Source organism: Bombyx mori, chromosome 20 (assembly GCF_030269925.1).
Source record: "Bombyx mori chromosome 20, ASM3026992v2".
In the NCBI taxonomy this organism is placed as follows: Eukaryota; Metazoa; Arthropoda; class Insecta; order Lepidoptera; family Bombycidae; genus Bombyx; species Bombyx mori.
In genome coordinates, this window is record NC_085126.1 from 283,811 (window position 1) to 301,407 (window position 17,597).

The 17,597-nt window shown below is 38.7% G+C and overlaps 2 protein-coding genes across 2 annotated transcripts in view; both read left to right on the plus strand.

The window, feature by feature from the left end:
• Positions 1–9,894, plus strand: part of LOC101735966 (uncharacterized) — an 88,492-nt gene extending 78,598 nt beyond the window's left edge. Inside the window, exons 9-12 of the mRNA XM_012691401.4 lie at positions 5,979–6,128; positions 6,204–6,757; positions 8,270–8,373; positions 8,521–9,894. Coding sequence (XP_012546855.2) covers positions 5,979–6,128; positions 6,204–6,757; positions 8,270–8,373; positions 8,521–9,059 — 1,347 coding nt within the window. The 3' untranslated portion in view covers positions 9,060–9,894. The remainder of the gene's footprint in view (positions 1–5,978; positions 6,129–6,203; positions 6,758–8,269; positions 8,374–8,520) is intronic.
• A 2,929-nt stretch (positions 9,895–12,823) lies between these two features.
• LOC134200713 (NF-X1-type zinc finger protein NFXL1) lies at positions 12,824–16,422 on the plus strand. Its single transcript, XM_062674224.1, has one exon. It carries the CDS (start codon positions 13,245–13,247, stop codon positions 15,714–15,716), a length of 2,472 nt encoding a protein of 823 aa, XP_062530208.1. The 5' UTR covers positions 12,824–13,244; the 3' UTR covers positions 15,717–16,422.
• The last annotated feature ends 1,175 nt before the right edge of the window (positions 16,423–17,597 follow it).

Genomic DNA, 17,597 nt, shown 5'->3' on the forward strand with positions numbered 1-17,597 from the left:
CCCCTGGCATTGCTAAAGTCCATGGGCAACGGTAACCAATCACCATCAGGTTGGCTATATGCTCGTCTGCCTACAAGGACAATAAAAAAAGAATCACCCTGTACCACCAGTTCTTGCGACGCAACCCCTACCGATACAAACTGACGTCATTATTACGTCGTCCCGGTCACCGTCCTCGTCGAACCCGTCGCTTGCGACGAAGGGCTCGACGAGTGAACTAACCCACAGACACGGCCCACTGAGTTTCTCGCCGGATCTTCTCAGTGGGTTGCGTTTCCGATCCGGTGGTAGATTCTGCGAAGCACTGCTCTTGCTAGGGTCAGTATTAGCAACTCTCCGGCTGAGCCCCGCGAGCTCACCTACAAACGTTAGGACGAAGCTGAAATAGCCCCTCAAGGCTATCAGGATAGGTAGGAAAAAAAAAAAAAAACGTCGTCGTGGAATTAATTGCTATTATTTACTTACTGTATAGACAAATAAACGTTTTCACAGATCACCTGACGTTAAGTTCAATCGTATGTAGTAAACAAATAGTTTTGTGTGACCTAAAATAATTTTTCGCTCTCACAACTATGTCACACGTCGAGCACAGGTATTTGTAGCGTATCAGAGCGCGGAGCATTAACCCATTGCCCTCTTAACTTTGGCCACAACAATACCGACATGACGGCGTTTTACCGACGAACTTTTGCCGACTCGTATAGGTACATTAAATTCAAAAACCATTTACGGGACTTCCGTAACGACAAAGAAACGCGCGTCTTTTCATTTTATTTTGACGGATATCGGTTCGATTTCAAAAATCAATTTTCAAATGTTTTTGCGTTCATTAACTACTTCAACTTTAAACAATACAGGCATTCGGTAAGTCTGTATATTGTACAACGAAACATGTACTAACAAACCCGAGATTAAATCAGAATTATGATTATATATTATATATTAATAATTTATTAATTAAATCAAAGTTGAAATAATAGTTTTAAATAGTAGTTTTAAACTATTATTTAAAACTACTATTTCAACTTTTAAAATTTCATATTGTATGTATGTGCAATGAGGGATGTAATGGGGCAAATTAACACCACACTGTCTCAAATGCCAACCCTACCTGCACGTGGTGCATCCTGCTGATTGACGAACAGGGCTCTGGTGACCGATAGATGGCGGAATAACCATCAACGAAAACCACTCGGTGCGGAAATCTCCTGGCCGGTAACGGGGAGCAGCATTACCGGTGCAAGGCACCGAGCACTGCGATCGCCAACCCGCCTGCCAAGCGTGGCGATTACGGCATAACCCCCCCCCTTATGGCAGCTACAAATGAAAAACGGCCCCCAGTTCCCGGCAGCTTTACTATCCCTGGCTACGGTAGCAGTCATGGTAACGGTAAGGCAGGGGGTGCGAAGAATCCCCGGGCTACGGACAGCTACCACCAAATGACCCTGGCGACTCTCAATACCCGGACCCTGCGGCTTGACGAACATATGGAGGAACTGGAAGCGGAATTAGGAAGGATACGATGGCACGTACTAGGGTTGTGCGAAGTCCGAAGACAGGGGGAGGACGTCATAACTCTGGACTCAGGCCACCTATTCTACTTCCGGGAAGGAGACCAACCTGGACAAGGTGGAGTTGGCTTTCTCGTCAATAAAATCCTCACGGACAACATTGTAGAGGTATCCAGTGTGTCGACACGGGTAGCGTACCTCATAATTAAGCTCACCGAAAGGTACTCTCTTAAGGTGGTGCAAGTATACGCACCGACTTCGTCATACTCGGATGACGATGTGGAGATTGTGTACGACGATATCACCAGGGCTCTGCACGATACCACAAAAGCCCACTTCAATGTTGTCATGGGAGATTTTAACGCTAAAGTGGGAGTACAGACTTGCGACGAATCGGTGCTAGGATCCTTCGGTTATGGATGTAGGAACCACAGGGGGCAAATGCTAGTCAACTTCCTTCAGCGTGAGAGGCTCTTTCTAATGAACTCGTACTTTAAAAAGAAGCCACAAAGGAAGTGGACTTGGCTAAGCCCCGACGCTGTGACGAAAAACGAGATAGACTTTATTATGACGGACAAGAAGCATATATTCAGGGATGTCTCTGTGATCAGCAGGTTCAATACCGGTAGTGATCACCGACTTGTCAGAGGCACACTGAATATGGACTTCAAGTTAGAACGCACTCGTCTAATAAAGTCTACGCTTCGACCCAGCCTACATCACATGGCTGTAGATCCGGAGCAATTCCAGCTAGATCTCCATAACCGATTCGCTGCCTTGGAAACCACCACAGACGTAGACGAGGCCTTAGATGGCGTGGTGAGGACACTGAGACAGGAGGGACAGAGACTGTGTCCAAAGGGTCGTACAGGCAGAACATCAAAGTTATCATCCGAGACTCTCCGGCTAATGGAAGAAAGGCGAGAAAACACACAGGCCACACAATCAGAGAAGGTGGCTCTTAATAAGAAAATCAGGACGCTGGTACGACGCGATCTCCGACGGTACAATACTCAGCGGATCAATGACGCAATCGAGCAAAACCGAGGAGCCAAGGTGTTCGTGCAGCCTCTTGGTAAAAGCCACCTTACAAAACTGACCAAAAAGGATGGCCAAATTCTCGCCTCCAAACCGGAGATTCTCAAGGAACTTGAGGACTTCTACGGAGGCCTCTATACTTCCAAAGCAACTAAGCCTGTCTCCGACCCAGCAGATGTCCGAGCCACACTGTCCCGCCACTACACCGACGAGCTGCCACAGATTAGTGTAGACGAGATCGGGATGGCTCTTGAAAATCTTAAAAACGGAAAGGCCCCGGGGGAGGATGGTGTTACTTCTGAGCTCTTGAAAGCAGGAGGTCTTCCTGTTATTAGGGAGCTCCAGAAGCTCTTCAACACTGTCCTCTTTACCGGTAAAACTCCAAGGGCGTGGAGCAGGAGCATAGTTGTCCTTTTCTTTAAGAAAGGAGATAAAACACTTTTAAAGAATTATCGCCCCATCTCGCTCCTGAGCCACGTCTACAAATTGTTTTCAAGAGTCATAACGAATCGTCTCGCTCAAAGACTTGACGACTTCCAGCCTCCGGAACAGGCAGGATTCCGAAGAGGATTTGGTACCGTGGACCACATTCACACAGTTCGGCAGATTATACAGAAGACTGAAGAGTATAATCTGCCACTATGTCTGGCGTTTGTGGACTACGAGAAAGCCTTTGACTCGATCGAGACCTGGGCTGTTCTGGAATCTTTGCAGCGGTGTCAAGCTGACTGGCGATACATCGATGCACTAAGATGCCTGTACGATGCCGCTACAATGACCGTCCAAGTACAGAAAGACCAGACGAGACCAATCCAGTTGCGCAGAGGTGTAAGACAGGGGGATATTATATCCCCGAAACTGTTTACAAACGCACTGGAGGACGTTTTCAAGACTCTGGACTGGAACGGACGCGGCATTAACATAAACGGCGAGTACATCTCACATCTTCGCTTTGCCGATGATATCGTCATCATGGCGGAATCGCTGCAGGACTTACAAGAGATGGTGCACAGCCTTAATGCTGCATCCCAACGGGTTGGCCTCGGAATGAACTTGGATAAAACCAAGGTAATGTTTAACGGAAACGTCATTCCGAGACCAATCGATGTTGGCGGTACACCTCTCGAAGTTGTTCAAGAGTATGTCTACCTGGGACAGACCCTACAACTAGGTAGAAACAACTTTGAGAAGGAAGTGACCAGAAGGATTCAGTTGGGCTGGGCAGCGTTCGGGAAGCTTCGTCAGGTCTTTTCGTCGCCCATACCACAATGTCTGAAGACAAAGGTCTATAATCAGTGCGTCCTACCCGTGCTTACCTACGGAGCCGAAACGTGGACACTGACTGTGCGACTAGTCCACCAATTAAAAGTTACTCAGCGAGCTATGGAGCGAGCTATGCTCGGTTTGTCATTGCGAGACCGAATACGCAATGAGGTCATTCGGGCAAAAACCAAAGTGATCGATATAGCTCGCAGAGTTAGTAAGCTGAAGTGGCAGTGGGCTGGTCACATATGTCGCAGAACCGATAACCGTTGGGGTAGACGTGTTCTGGAGTGGAGACCGCGAACCGGCAAACGTAGTGTGGGACGCCCTCCTGCTAGATGGAGCGACGACCTGCGCAAGGCAGCTGGCAGTAACTGGATGCGTAGAACCGAAGATCGGGTTCAGTGGCGAGCTTTGGGGGAGGCCTATGTCCAGCAGTGGACTGCCGCAGGCTGATGATGATGTATGTGCATATTTACGACATCCGACCCGCATGACCTCCGCCGCCTAGTGTTAGACCCCATTCCTAACATACATTGTCTTAAGTAACAGTGTCACTCTTTTAAACTGGGTGACCTGACTCCAGTAGTAGCATTGATCCAACGCCGACCCACTTAGTAGAAGCTAGGAGATAATGATGTACTATATTAAATCTGTAGGAATTTATTATTTCTGTCACGTTTGATTCGATGTTGAATGTTGTTCATCTCTAGCGCTCCGGTCATCGTTCTCGTCGAACCCGTCGCTTGGGACGAAGGGCTCGACAAGTAAATTAAACCTCAGACACAGCCCACTGAGTTTCTCGCCGGATCTTCTCAGTGGGTCGCGTTCCCGATCCGGTAGTAGATTCTGCGAAGCACGGCTCTTGCTAGGGTTCGTATTAGCAACGTCGTCAGGTCTGAGCCCCATGACCTCCCCTACTAGTTAAGGTTACGCTGAAATAGGTCTCAAGACTCTCAGCTTAGGTACGAGAAAAAAAAAAAACTTGCGCGAGCGTTAGGAGACTACAAACGATCCGTCAGCTTGTCTACAGTCGGCTGAGTCTAATCTACTACAAGTCGAAGTCGTCGTGGCCTAAAGGATAAGACGTCCGATGCATTCGTATCTAGCGATGCACCTAGCGGTGTTAGAATCCCAGGCGGGTACCAATTTTTGTAATGAAATACGTACTCAACAAATGTTCACGATTGACTTTCACTGTGAAGGAATAACGTTCGATCTAAGTCTCGATGCGGTAGGCGGATTCACGTTGTCATGTCCATGGCATACCAAGCTGACTAATGCAAATGAAAACGATACATAAACGATGAATCAAAAACATGAAACTAAAGGTTGATTTGTATATTACTTATTTGTATGCGTGAGTTAAAAAGTCATTCTCACAGATAAATTTAATTTGAACAACACAAAAAAGTCTTCATTTAATAACAGCCAGTCAATTTTTGGTGTGGCAATACTTTTTATTTAATTTTTTTATCGCGTAATCGAGCACCGGAATATTAAAATGGCGGATTAAAAAATGAAGGCTGAGTTCAGTGAAGTTAGTGATTTTTGATCATACTTCTTTGAGGTAGGTGGGAAACATGCAACAACGCTTCTGCGTCACCCAGAAATTCTAGAATAAAATTTAATGTAATCCTTCAGCTTATTTAGGCCAACGATACACGAACGAAGCGAAGATCAACATCCTAACATTACCTTTACTAATTCGCAGCGGAACCCCAGATCTATGATTTATGATTTATTTACACGAAACTAATGTCGTCGACCCCACGAGATGTACTCTGTACGTGCGCGTGTGTAAATTCATCATTTTCACATCGGGGTGTCAAATAATTACTGTTCAGTTTGAACGAGAATAAATTGCAATCGTTCGTCGAAGATGTCATTGAATGCGCTTCCAGACATCGGCTTTATATCCTGTAACTGTGTCTGAAGCTAGACACCGCTCTATGCCGCTTCCTTAGTGCTGTGACACGTCTAGCTTCGAACCGGTTGGAGAGCGTTTCAGAGATGGTATAATTGACGGTTTGATTAGCTCTTTAGTATTATTGCTGGTCCCGTGCGGATACCCAAACGTTCCTTCATGTCAGCCGCATATTCGACTCTGTCTATAGTATACTAGAATAAGCCAACAATATGAACACATATATTATATAATTTCAGGCGGAAAGATACAAGGAAAGACGCCGACTGGCAACACCGAGCCCTACCCCTTCACCACCCCGCCGGCAGATATCCAATACTCCGACCTCGTCCGGAACTTGGTTCAAGTCTTTGGATCGATTGACAAGGAAGAAAGGAAAGAGTCCTAAGGTAATGTAGCTCTATCTGTTGGCAACTAATGGAATTAATGTTAGGAAATTTTAGTATATTATTGTTTTCTTTTAGGTCGACAAGGAAAGCTCTCTATCAATGCAAGAGGAACCCAAGAAATCCTGGATGAAATCGCAGAGCAGACCTCTGAACTCACCAGCGAAAAATCTGAGGTTCTTCGGCGACACGGACCCGGATTCCGATGCCAACGTCAAGCAAAACGTGACTAAAACAAAAAGTCATCCGCAACCAAAAACTCGCGGGACACTCCGGAAGACAATATCGAATTCAAGCACAGGAATCGACGAGATAGACCACCCAGAGCTCTCCAGCAAGAGCTACTCGCTCTCCAACCTCCATCGGGATGAGGTGGATAGAGAATCACCGCGCACCAAGCAATACTACAAAAGGAACCTTCAAAATATATCCGAAATCCAGAGCAACTCTGAGAATGAGAGTCAGTTCAATCGGAAAGTCGATACGAAACCTCCAATCCCTTATGACAGATCCAGAAGTCACAGTAGTTCAAAGACTCTAAAAGCTAAGAGCGATACCCGAAGGAGAACCGACGAAAGAGGCAGCTCGTCTGATATAAGAAGCAGTAAGCAAGAATTGAACAGGGACATGAAGTGAGTTTAGACGATTTTTTATAGATTTTGAGTTCTTGTAATCTATCTGTTCTTAATTTTAAAAACTTTTGTAGGCTTGTCACATTAGAAATTAAATGACAACTCTTCGGCAAAATAACAAGGATTATAATAATCAGGGACTGATCGCGATGCACAATTTTTTGCTTTAGATTATTAAAAAACAAGATTTCAACTTGCTAAGCATTTTCACAACTGTGTTAGAAATTTTAGGTTGATTGACTTTCCTATATATTCTGCATCACCGAAAATTTACTAGTCATTTGAGATGAAAAGTTGGCAAAATCTAGATATTTATTTATTTTTATTTATTACACTTCATGTAAAATTTACATTGGCGGACTTAATGCCTAAGGCATTCTCTACCAGTCAACCAAAGGTAGTGCAGAGTAAATAGTGGTGGGTGCAATGAAATTTATATTAGGTAACGAATACATACAAAAAAGTATATCTACATATATACAAAATCACATATAGATATACATACATACATATATACACACATACATACATATAATAGTTTATACAGTATTAAAAGGAATATATTAATAAATTTCCTTAACAAATAACTTCATCAAGTTCATGACGATTCCGCTAACTTTTCCAACAGCATTCGCCGAACCCTTAACTTGAACGTGCAGCGGTTAGTAATAGTCCTGATCTCGAGAGGAAGCGCATTCCATAGCAGAACAGATTGCAGAAGCAAATATTGTTGTTACTATGTCAATGTTAATGTGACAGAGCGAGATTAAAATTTATTAATTATCTCTTACTCCTTCCGGGTTGAGCTTAGCCGTGGTAGACCATATAAGAGATCCGTATTACGTATTTTCTGAATTTTCAAGAAAACCGTACATAGTACATGAATAATGCCTAGAAACTAAATAGTTGTGGATAATTTTACTTTATACCATATTTCGAACTTTTAAGTTATCATAAAGACCCTACTATGTATAAATTATTTAGATTTGGTCTATTTAGTGAGATCCCTCTCAAAATATTGCAAAGTAACCAGCTAACTTTTATCTTGTTACATACATAGGTTTATGAATACTTATAGTTTATTCAAATAAATGCCCTTTAAAATTGTTTATTGTTAAATTGTATTGATTGAGAATCAAGTTAATGTTTGTCCACGACTGACCATTTTTTAACTTTTCTAGGGGCATAACGATCTGGGATGTATGTATAAATATATCCAAAATGATTAGGATATCATTTTATCTATGTTTTGCATTTTAAGGAAAAACGATATTTTTTATTTTTTTTATTTATTTCTTATCATTAATGACTTTTTCGGGCTAAAATTATTGACCTGACTGAAAAACGTTCAAAAATATCTACAAAGTAACTGGTCGTAAAAATGCTACAGTTGCCCTACAAATATTTAAATAATGATATCGATTTCATCTGAATTTATTAAGTAACTTTCAAGTTGTGTACCGCCCCAACTAAATCGCATTGAATTGTAAACACGAAAATTACGCTTTTTAGACATAGACGAAGGACTCCAGTAACTAACTCCGGAGAGAGTAGTACGGAAGGGGATTCTAGTCACCAATCACAACGCAGCGTTGTTTATCTACATGCAACAACAGGTAACGGAAAATCGATTTAAAATTCATAATTTCACTAAATCCATATGCTATTTTATAATTCACAAAAAAGAACTATGTTCGTAATCGTAATAACGTCATATTATAATATTAAGATGATTTTTATGTAAAAGCATTGTTTTTTCTCAGTGGGTGATATTCCAGACCCCGGTCGAATATCACGCAATCGTTCAAGAGACGACGTTTCATCTATCAACTCTTCAAATATTCAAGTCCGCAGCACCACAAAAAGTTTCTCTATCTTCGCCCCATGGACCCCGAAGCATTATAGCGATCAATACGACGTCCATTATGCACAGAAACCAAGAAAAATTAAACCGAAAGAAACTATGAAGAAAGCAGCATCGACTAAAACTTTAACAGATGAGAGACCATCATTGCAAAAGAATAAATCGTATAGTCAAAGCACTTTGACCAAAAGACCTCAAAATAATCGACTAACTAGTTCTAGTACAACACTATACAAAAAACCCGAAAAAAAAGTTGAGAGTACACGAAAGTCAACGCCTAGAGACGGGAAAAGATCGGCAGACGTGAGCAGTCGGGATAGTGATAGGGAACGCGTTTCGCGCTCGATATCGATGCCCAAAGATAACAATAAAAAGGCTGGTTGGTTTAAATTATCGAGTAAGAATAAAAAACCTGAAATTAACACTCGTGTGCGATGAGGATAAAAAAAAATCATAAGGTTTTTTTTATTATTTCAATATCAGTAAAAACAAAACTTATAACGATACAAAGTAATATAATGAATGAAGCTATAACCATTTCGGTTTAAAAAAATCACAGAGTTCAGCCCTTACAATTAATAACGAGAAAATTTACCTTGTTTCAAAATAGTAATATAAACTGGTTTTAAAAAAATCTTATAGATCTACCAAGAAATAGAGCATTTTTCTTTTTAGTAAAAAGAAGAAAAAAGTAGTTCCAAGATTCATCGTAGAACAAAATGCCGTGGTGCTATATAATTTTAATTAAATACCTAAGTTTTTACTTTTGTTCGACAGTGCCATTGACACTATGTTTCGTTACCATTAAAATTATAAATTAGTCTTATCAAAATGCTTCCATGAAACTAACCTAGTAATATTAAATAATATTTGTGCATACGTAACTTTGCTTGTAAGTTGAATTTTATTAATTAAGTAATGATATGCCTTTTAGTGACTGGCTCTAAGTTCAAAATTATACATTTCTTCTTCATAACATAGGTAATTATTGTGAGGTCTTACGATCTAATTTATAAAAGTGTTATTTTCGAAAAAATTAAAAGCACAAGAATAGATGCCTGTGCCTAGGTAGGAACCAGTATAGCACTGTGCTATTTATTTCTGATATAAGTACTTTGAGTATTATTAATCGCCGACCTTAATTTTAACAACTTAGTTCCGTCCATTATTAATAATAAAATGTAACTATATTCCCTTTGTGAATGTTTTTATTAGAGTCATAAATAATTCTAACTTAACTGTGAACGATTTTTAAATAAAACGATTAATAAATTATTTTTGTTTCATTGTTTAACATAATAATATAGTAGTCTTTAGTACCCTAAAGACAAAGATCAAAATCTCAACTAAAGTTTTCTACAAGTTCGTAATATAATTATAAACATTCCGTAAACAATTTAAAATTTAAAATTAAAATCTTTAAAATGTTAAATCCTCTCAATGAAAATGAAAATAAAGTAATTCGTCAACAGTGTCACCATATTTAATTACGTAGCGATATAGAGGGTAGAACTACCTCCATGCCTAAAGAAAAGAAAGATTTGCGCAAAAAGTTTTTTTTACATTAACATTAATAGATAATAAATACACTTAGGATATTAATGACCAAATCTTCGTCTCATTTATATAAAAAAATTGAAAAGACGAAACTAATCTGAATATGGTCAAAGAACGAATCCATTAAAATTTGTGTTTACGAATTCTTTTCTTTGAATTTATTTTCATCATTTGAGGAAAAATTCAACAGCTATTCTTTTATCCAGGCTTCTTTGTATAGCAATTGTATTAACTATGATGAAAATCGACTGTTAAGTATTAATATGCTTCATGGTTCATATAATTATATTACAAATACTTTGTACACTATTACAACATTATAATATTTTATTTTTATAAGACTCTTAGATGTTGCTCTGGCCGTGTCTATATGAGTAGTCATTGTCTTCACTGACGAGAAGACAATTATTTGTTTTAAACATTTAAAATAATTCCAATATTACAAATCTGTAACCTTACATGTGTCAAGTGTTGCCGGCCATTACTTTTATATTCAAACTCCAACAAGTATCATCTCAGTATCTTAAAAAGTGTACGCTGAAATGGAACCATTTAAGGTGGCGGCGTGGTCGCAAGCGGATAGATTTTAAAAACAGCGCCATAAAATAGGTACCGCCACACTTCGGCTAAGTTCCGTTAAGTAATGCGAGCACTGTAAGGTTTGACGATTGAATTGTAAGAAATTTTTTTTTCGGATAACTCCTTCTTTGTATTATACAAAATAATGGTAATTCAGTGATAATAATTCAATTCAATTAATAAAAGTATGTACCGGTAAAATGGGGCGATTAGGGATTGAGAGGCGAATCGGGAAAAAACCGGGAAAATCTTTCGACGCTCAATATAAGTTTTATATTCGTTTCAAAATCTTCCATTTTTTGTAGTTTAATAGTAGAATGTTGAAAGTTCACAAAACAACTCTGAATATGCATGATAATAGCTGCTAAGTTATAAAAAATCGCGTTTCAAATTAACTTCCTGTGGTGGTAATTATTTTAGTGCTAGAAACTTTGCTCTCTTTTATTTATTTGATAATAATAGAAGACGACTATGATTTATAAACGTTATTTAGTGTTTGAACCAGCATATATATTAAAAGTAAGTCTCAGTTGTTATTAGTTTTAATGTATTTGATTAAATAAAAATACATGTAAAAATCTGTTGTTTTTGGGGATATTGGGGACGTCTTAGGTACAAATAACAACGAAAAAGGGGTCAATTGGGATGAGAATACGTGAAATGGAAACGACCTAAGTATAAATAGGTACAGGTTTGTAGGGTTGTCTATGTAGTTATAACAATATTTTTTAAATTTGTTGGTAAAAATCTGGTTTATTCGAAGCGAAATTGGGAATAAGTCTTTATTTGAAATAGATAAGCAATTTAATATAAGTAAGTTGATTTTGCAGAGACATGTAGCAAGATTAATGAAATCTCAAGGTGGACAAAAATGTCTAAGTAATACATAATAAAATATTTAATATTTGTTCAGAGTGGGGGTATTCATCTGATTAATCCATGGAATAACCGACACACCTAATCTCTTAACCCAGATAGAAATATCAGCACTGTCGATTGCACCTATAATTGAGGTGATGTCTGCCATGTACTTTTGTCAGTTTTTCAATTTTTTTTATTGATGATCACTTTGTTGGTGCAATTAAATAAATAAATTAATTAAAACTATATATAAAAATAAAAGTAGTGCCAACCCTAGCAAATTTCTCATTTCGTCCCAATTAACCGCAAATCAAATCAAATCAAGACTCAATCATTTTGATCCTGATATAGCATTATATACATCAACAACTACCTTAAAATTGCTCATAAAGTTGGAATTTGTCCCTAATCGCCCCATTTTACGGTATGTATTTTTCATCAATGTTTTTTTATGACGTTATCAGGTAAAACTATCGTTCGGAAACCGACGCTATAGACAACTATTTTTTTTTTCGTGTTCTGAGATAAAAGTAATTCACAATAGGTACCCAATAAAATTAAATACTAATGTTTTCTAATGAATGGATATCCAGTATCATCAAAGAATAATACTATAATGATTGGCATTGTAAAAACCACAGGTGGCCCTGACTTTGGTGATTGATGTTTATGTATAACGGTGACATAATAATATATTGAACAGGTATGTTCATTTACCTACAACAGTATTATAAACCCAAAAAAACTTTAATTTTAACAGATTAATATAGTAAAACGATTAGTTGGTAAATACAATTACATAATTTAGATTTGGAATGTTAATCTAATACTATCGGAGTTCTAACCTTTATTAGTAATTATACAGGTTTCCTGAAAACATAGGTTTTAGTTAACAACGAAAGATTATGGACTTTCATGAACGATATTCTTGGATTTTGTTTCTTGGCATGAAGGCGATTTATCAATTTACAAATCATCGATAGTGATGTTTATCAACATTAATTCGATGTTTAGAAAATATTTATCATTGCATCCTACTGAAGTATAAAACTTTTAAGTCTATGTTGCATCCCTAAAAGCAAACGTCATGCCCGATTGGAAGTCTGAGCATAGATAATACAAATTTAATGTGAGAGTGGAATTTAAAATTATGAAGAATTTTATTAATCTATGGTTAAAATCCAGTGGAAACTGAGACTTTTTGGCGGTAACGCGAGGAGTGAAGTTGTGTGATTTGTTTTATTTTGTCTATTTAGTGTTTCTTCAAGTTCAAATCTGTAATAACGGTGGTTTATTAACTGTTTAGCATCTGTGAAAGTGCACAAATGCGGGAAAATGAAACAAAGCCGCCGAACGTAACTTCTCGGGATCCTCCAAAAAGTCCGCTGAAAAGTCTTAGTAAATGACCACTATTTTACTGAAATTATACTTCATCCCATATCATCTCATTTCATTTCATAATATCATTTTTCATATAAGAAAGTTATAATTAAAATTATACTTGACCTAAAGGTCTTAGTTACCAGGTCATAAAATCCCTTAAAAAAAAAGTAGAAACTGAATATTGATTTTTAGTTTCAACCAGAATTTAAAATTTACCTTTCATTAAAGCTTCGTTAATTTATCATGTCACGAAAGTATCGAGATGCCGCTGCGTCATTGCAGCTAAGTGTTCAGAGACATCTGCAAGAATTTAGTGAACTCTCATCTTCTGAAAATGATGAACCATACGATGCTAGTGTGCTCGAGGAAGTTTTACAAAGATACTGCAAGGGTGGTGGCGATCGCCGTATGCTCAATAGGACCAAGAACATTCTAGAAGAAGCGCTTAGTGGTAATCCTATAACATGCCTCATATGTATAAGCTCTGTCAAACGAACAGATGCTATTTGGACCTGTGGGCATTGCTACTGCTATTTCCACCTCACCTGTGTGCAGAAATGGTCAATCGACAGCGTCACGCTTCGCAGTGACGAGAATGAGGGTCCTGTATCCATTGTGAAACCACAAAAAACCGAGTGGTGCTGCCCAAAGTGTAGATTTACTTACAACAAATCTGACATACCGCGAAAATATTATTGTTTTTGCGGGAAAAACGATGATCCGACATTTCATCCTTGGTTAATACCGCATAGCTGTGGGGAGATATGCGAGAAAAGGTTGTCAACGGGTGATAGCTGTAAACATAAGTGTCTGTTACTCTGCCATCCGGGCCCTTGTCCACCTTGCCCACAGACTGTCAATGGTACCTGTTACTGTGAGAAGGAATTTAAAAAAGTAAGATGCAGTGCAGCTAAATGGTCATGTAACCAAACATGCCAGAAAACATTACTTTGTAAAACTCATAAATGTGAAGATGTTTGCCATGAAGGAGAATGCCCACCTTGTCACTTCTCAAGCTCACAATCATGTAACTGTGGAGCTGAGATAGCCCATAGACCTTGCAATGATCCACACTGGCAGTGTCAGCGACCATGCCAGAAGTCATACCCTTGTGGCTATCATAAGTGTGAAAAAGTCTGCCATTCAGGGAATTGCGGGCCTTGTCCTAGCTCTGGAAATCAATCATGTCCATGTGGGGCAAATAAACGCTATGTAGAATGCCCTGATACCATCGAAACGTGTCTTGGAACATGCAATAAAAAACATGACTGTGAACATACATGCCCAGAGAAATGTCATAAAGGCCCATGTCCACCGTGCCAGGTGTTAGTCCAAAAGAAATGCCAATGTGGAACACACCTCAGATCTCTGCCATGCAGTAAAGAATTCAGATGTGAAACAAAATGCAGAGGAACACGGCCCTGTAGAAAACACAGTTGTGGCCGGAAGTGCTGCAATGGTAACTGTCCACCATGTGAGAAAATATGCGATAAGCAACTCCAATGTGGTCGACATCGATGTACCAATATCTGCCATCTAGGTCCCTGTTATCCTTGCCCCCAAGAAATAAAAGTGCCATGTAACTGTAAAAAAACTTTCAAAACCGTTCCATGTGGTAGATACAAAATGATTAAACCACCACGATGCACACTTCCATGTCATTTAAAATACAAATGTGGACATGTAGATGAAAACAAACATTCCTGCCATTTTGGAGAGTGTCCCCCTTGCAAAGCAGTGTGCGGTAAGAAGTATAATAAATGTGAGCACTATTGCAAGAGCACCTGCCATAAATATGTTTTAGTCGTATTTAGACAAGTCAAGAAACCTGCCACACCCTGGGAAGCTCAACGGCCAAAAACAAAAATCACGGCATTAGACTGTCCTCCTTGTGAGACTCCGTTACAATTAATTTGCTTTGGTGAACATGAGACAGACACACAGGCATGTCATTCAGCAAAAAGAAGATCTTGTGGAAGAGAGTGCGGAAAACCTCTAACTTGTGGTAATCATAAATGTACATTGGAATGCCACCTTCTCCGTGAGGATCCTGCTTATAGAGATGTGCCATCTGTCTGCAAACCCTGTGACAAGCCTTGCTTAGTTTCTCGACCTGAGAAATGCACACACAAATGCCCAAAGGGTGCCTGTCACCCAGGTCCATGCCCTCCATGTGAGATTTTAGAAAGAGTTGCATGTCATTGCAATGTAACTGAATTATACATACGCTGCAGACAACTGTCTGTAGCTGCTGAAGATATGCTCTCTTGTAAGCAACAGTGCCCGAAGAGCTTGGTATGTGGACACCGTTGCAAAAACACATGTCATTCTGGTCCTTGCACCAATCAAATATGCACAAAGAAGACCAAAGCATATTGTGTATGTAGAAACATTAAAAAAGAGCTTCCTTGTAATTTGATTAGAAATGGTGAAACAAAAATAGAATGTGATGAATCATGTGAAAAGAAAAAACTTGCTGCTAAACTTGAAAAAGAGATGGAAGAACAACGACAAAAGAAGTTAGAGGAAGAAAAGAACAGGAGAGAGCTAGCAGAATATGAATGGAAATTGAGTGGGAAAAAGAAAAACTACAAAGAGAAGAAGATTATCCCCAATAAAGATAACAGGAACATGTTACAAAAGAACTGGATTCCGATTATATCTGTTATAGTTGTGATGTTAGCATTATGTATTTATTGTGTATTGTATAATTAAATCACTCTGCAATTACAGCCATTTTAACTAAATTTAATAACTAAATTTATCTACTATTTAGATTGCAATCCAGATTAGATCTAGCTACTACTTGTATGATTTAGCTTATATGTACTGTAATGACTGTAATTTGTTTTGTGCATAAAAAAAAAAAAACTTAAAATATTTTGATTGTTAGGCGAACAGAACTTATTACCCACCTGATTAGATCTAGGTACTACTTGTACGATTTAGCTAATATGTACTGTAATGATTGTAATTTGTATTGTGCAAAAAAAAACTTAAAATATTTTGATTGTTAGGCGAGCAGAACTTATTACCCACCTGATTAGATCTAGGTACTACTTGTACGATTTAGCTTATATGAGTCGTCTATTATCAAAGGTGGCAATCTGTGCATTTGGACAAAAAAATGTTATTGATATGTCAATACAGATTGATTTGAATATAATCGTCTCCTTCAAAGAATACGGTTCAAAACCTCCATTAAATAAAGGTTAATACTTAACCTGTTATTTATCTAAGATGTCGTTCAGAAGAGTTTTGTGACTGCCAATGGAATACAAAGTCAATAATTCGTTTTTCTGATTTACCAATAATTGTCCAAAAGTCACATTGCCGGCTTTGATAATAGTCGACTCATATGTACTGTAATCATTGTAATTAGTTATGTGCATCAATAAATAAATAAATAAAAATCCTAAAATATTTGATTTTTATTAGAGTAGAACTTATGGCGCCCCACCTGATTATAATGGATACAAGTGTTTTTTTTCTTTTGTTTCTTTATTGATGTTATAGGCAGACGAGCATACGGCCCACCTGATGGTGAGTGCTACCATTACCCATGGACTTCAGCAACGCCAGGGGCAGAGTCAAGCCGCTGCCTACCGTTAAATACTCTCCACAAACCTGGTTCGAAAAAAGACATGGCATAGCGTTCGGGAAATACCATGGAGAGGAACTCATTCCAAAGCCGGATGGTACGTGGCAAAAAGATCTCTGGATACGCACTGTGTATAAACGCAGTGATTCCAGGTAGTATGGACGAACTCTACTCTGGTGGCGGGCAGTGCGATGGTTTTTTTTTTATTGCTTAGATGTGTGGACGAACTCACAGCCCACCTGGTGTCAAGTGGTTACTGGACTGGCCCATAGACGTCCACAACGTAAATGCGCCACCAACCTTGAGATAAAGTTCTAATTCTCAAGTGTAGTTACAACGGCTGCCTCGCCCTTCAAACCGAAACGCATTACTGCTTCACGGCAGAAATAGGCAGGATAGTGGTACCCACCCGCGCGGACTCACAAGAGGTCCTGCCACCACTAAAAACTAGATGATGGAATCATCTCACACAATTATTTAGAGCACTCCCCATGAAAATACGATTCAAAATACAGAGAGAAAACGAAGTCTCTCTGCAGACCCAGAGGTTCCGAACTATCTTTGAGAATGAGATTAAAATGGGATGGGGTTATTAAAAATTTATTCATAAAATTAATTACATACCACATTGACTTTATGAATAAATTTTTTATTGTCAATTTTTTCAAACGTTTTGGACGACCCCATTTGAATAATTTACAAACCACCGGCTGTTTTTCTATAAAATAAATAAAACTTCAATATATAGGTACTCCTTTTAATTAAATACGTGGTGGGTGACGCATTTACGTTATAGATGTCTATGGGCTCCAGTAACCACTTAACACCACGTGGGCTGTGAGCTCGTTCACCCGTCTAAACAAGCAAAAAAAGTAGAATATGTTCCACATAAAGGAACAATCATACATATGAAATGGTTTTAATACATTTTTTTAAATGAAAGCAATCGTTCATGCTTTCTCAGGCTTAGGACTGATAACTTGATTTATTATTAT

What these genes read in the sequence shown, in the direction of transcription:
- LOC134200713 (XM_062674224.1), top strand. Translation starts at nt 13,245, where the DNA reads ATGTCACGAAAGTATCGAGATGCCGCTGCGTCATTGCAGCTAAGTGTT.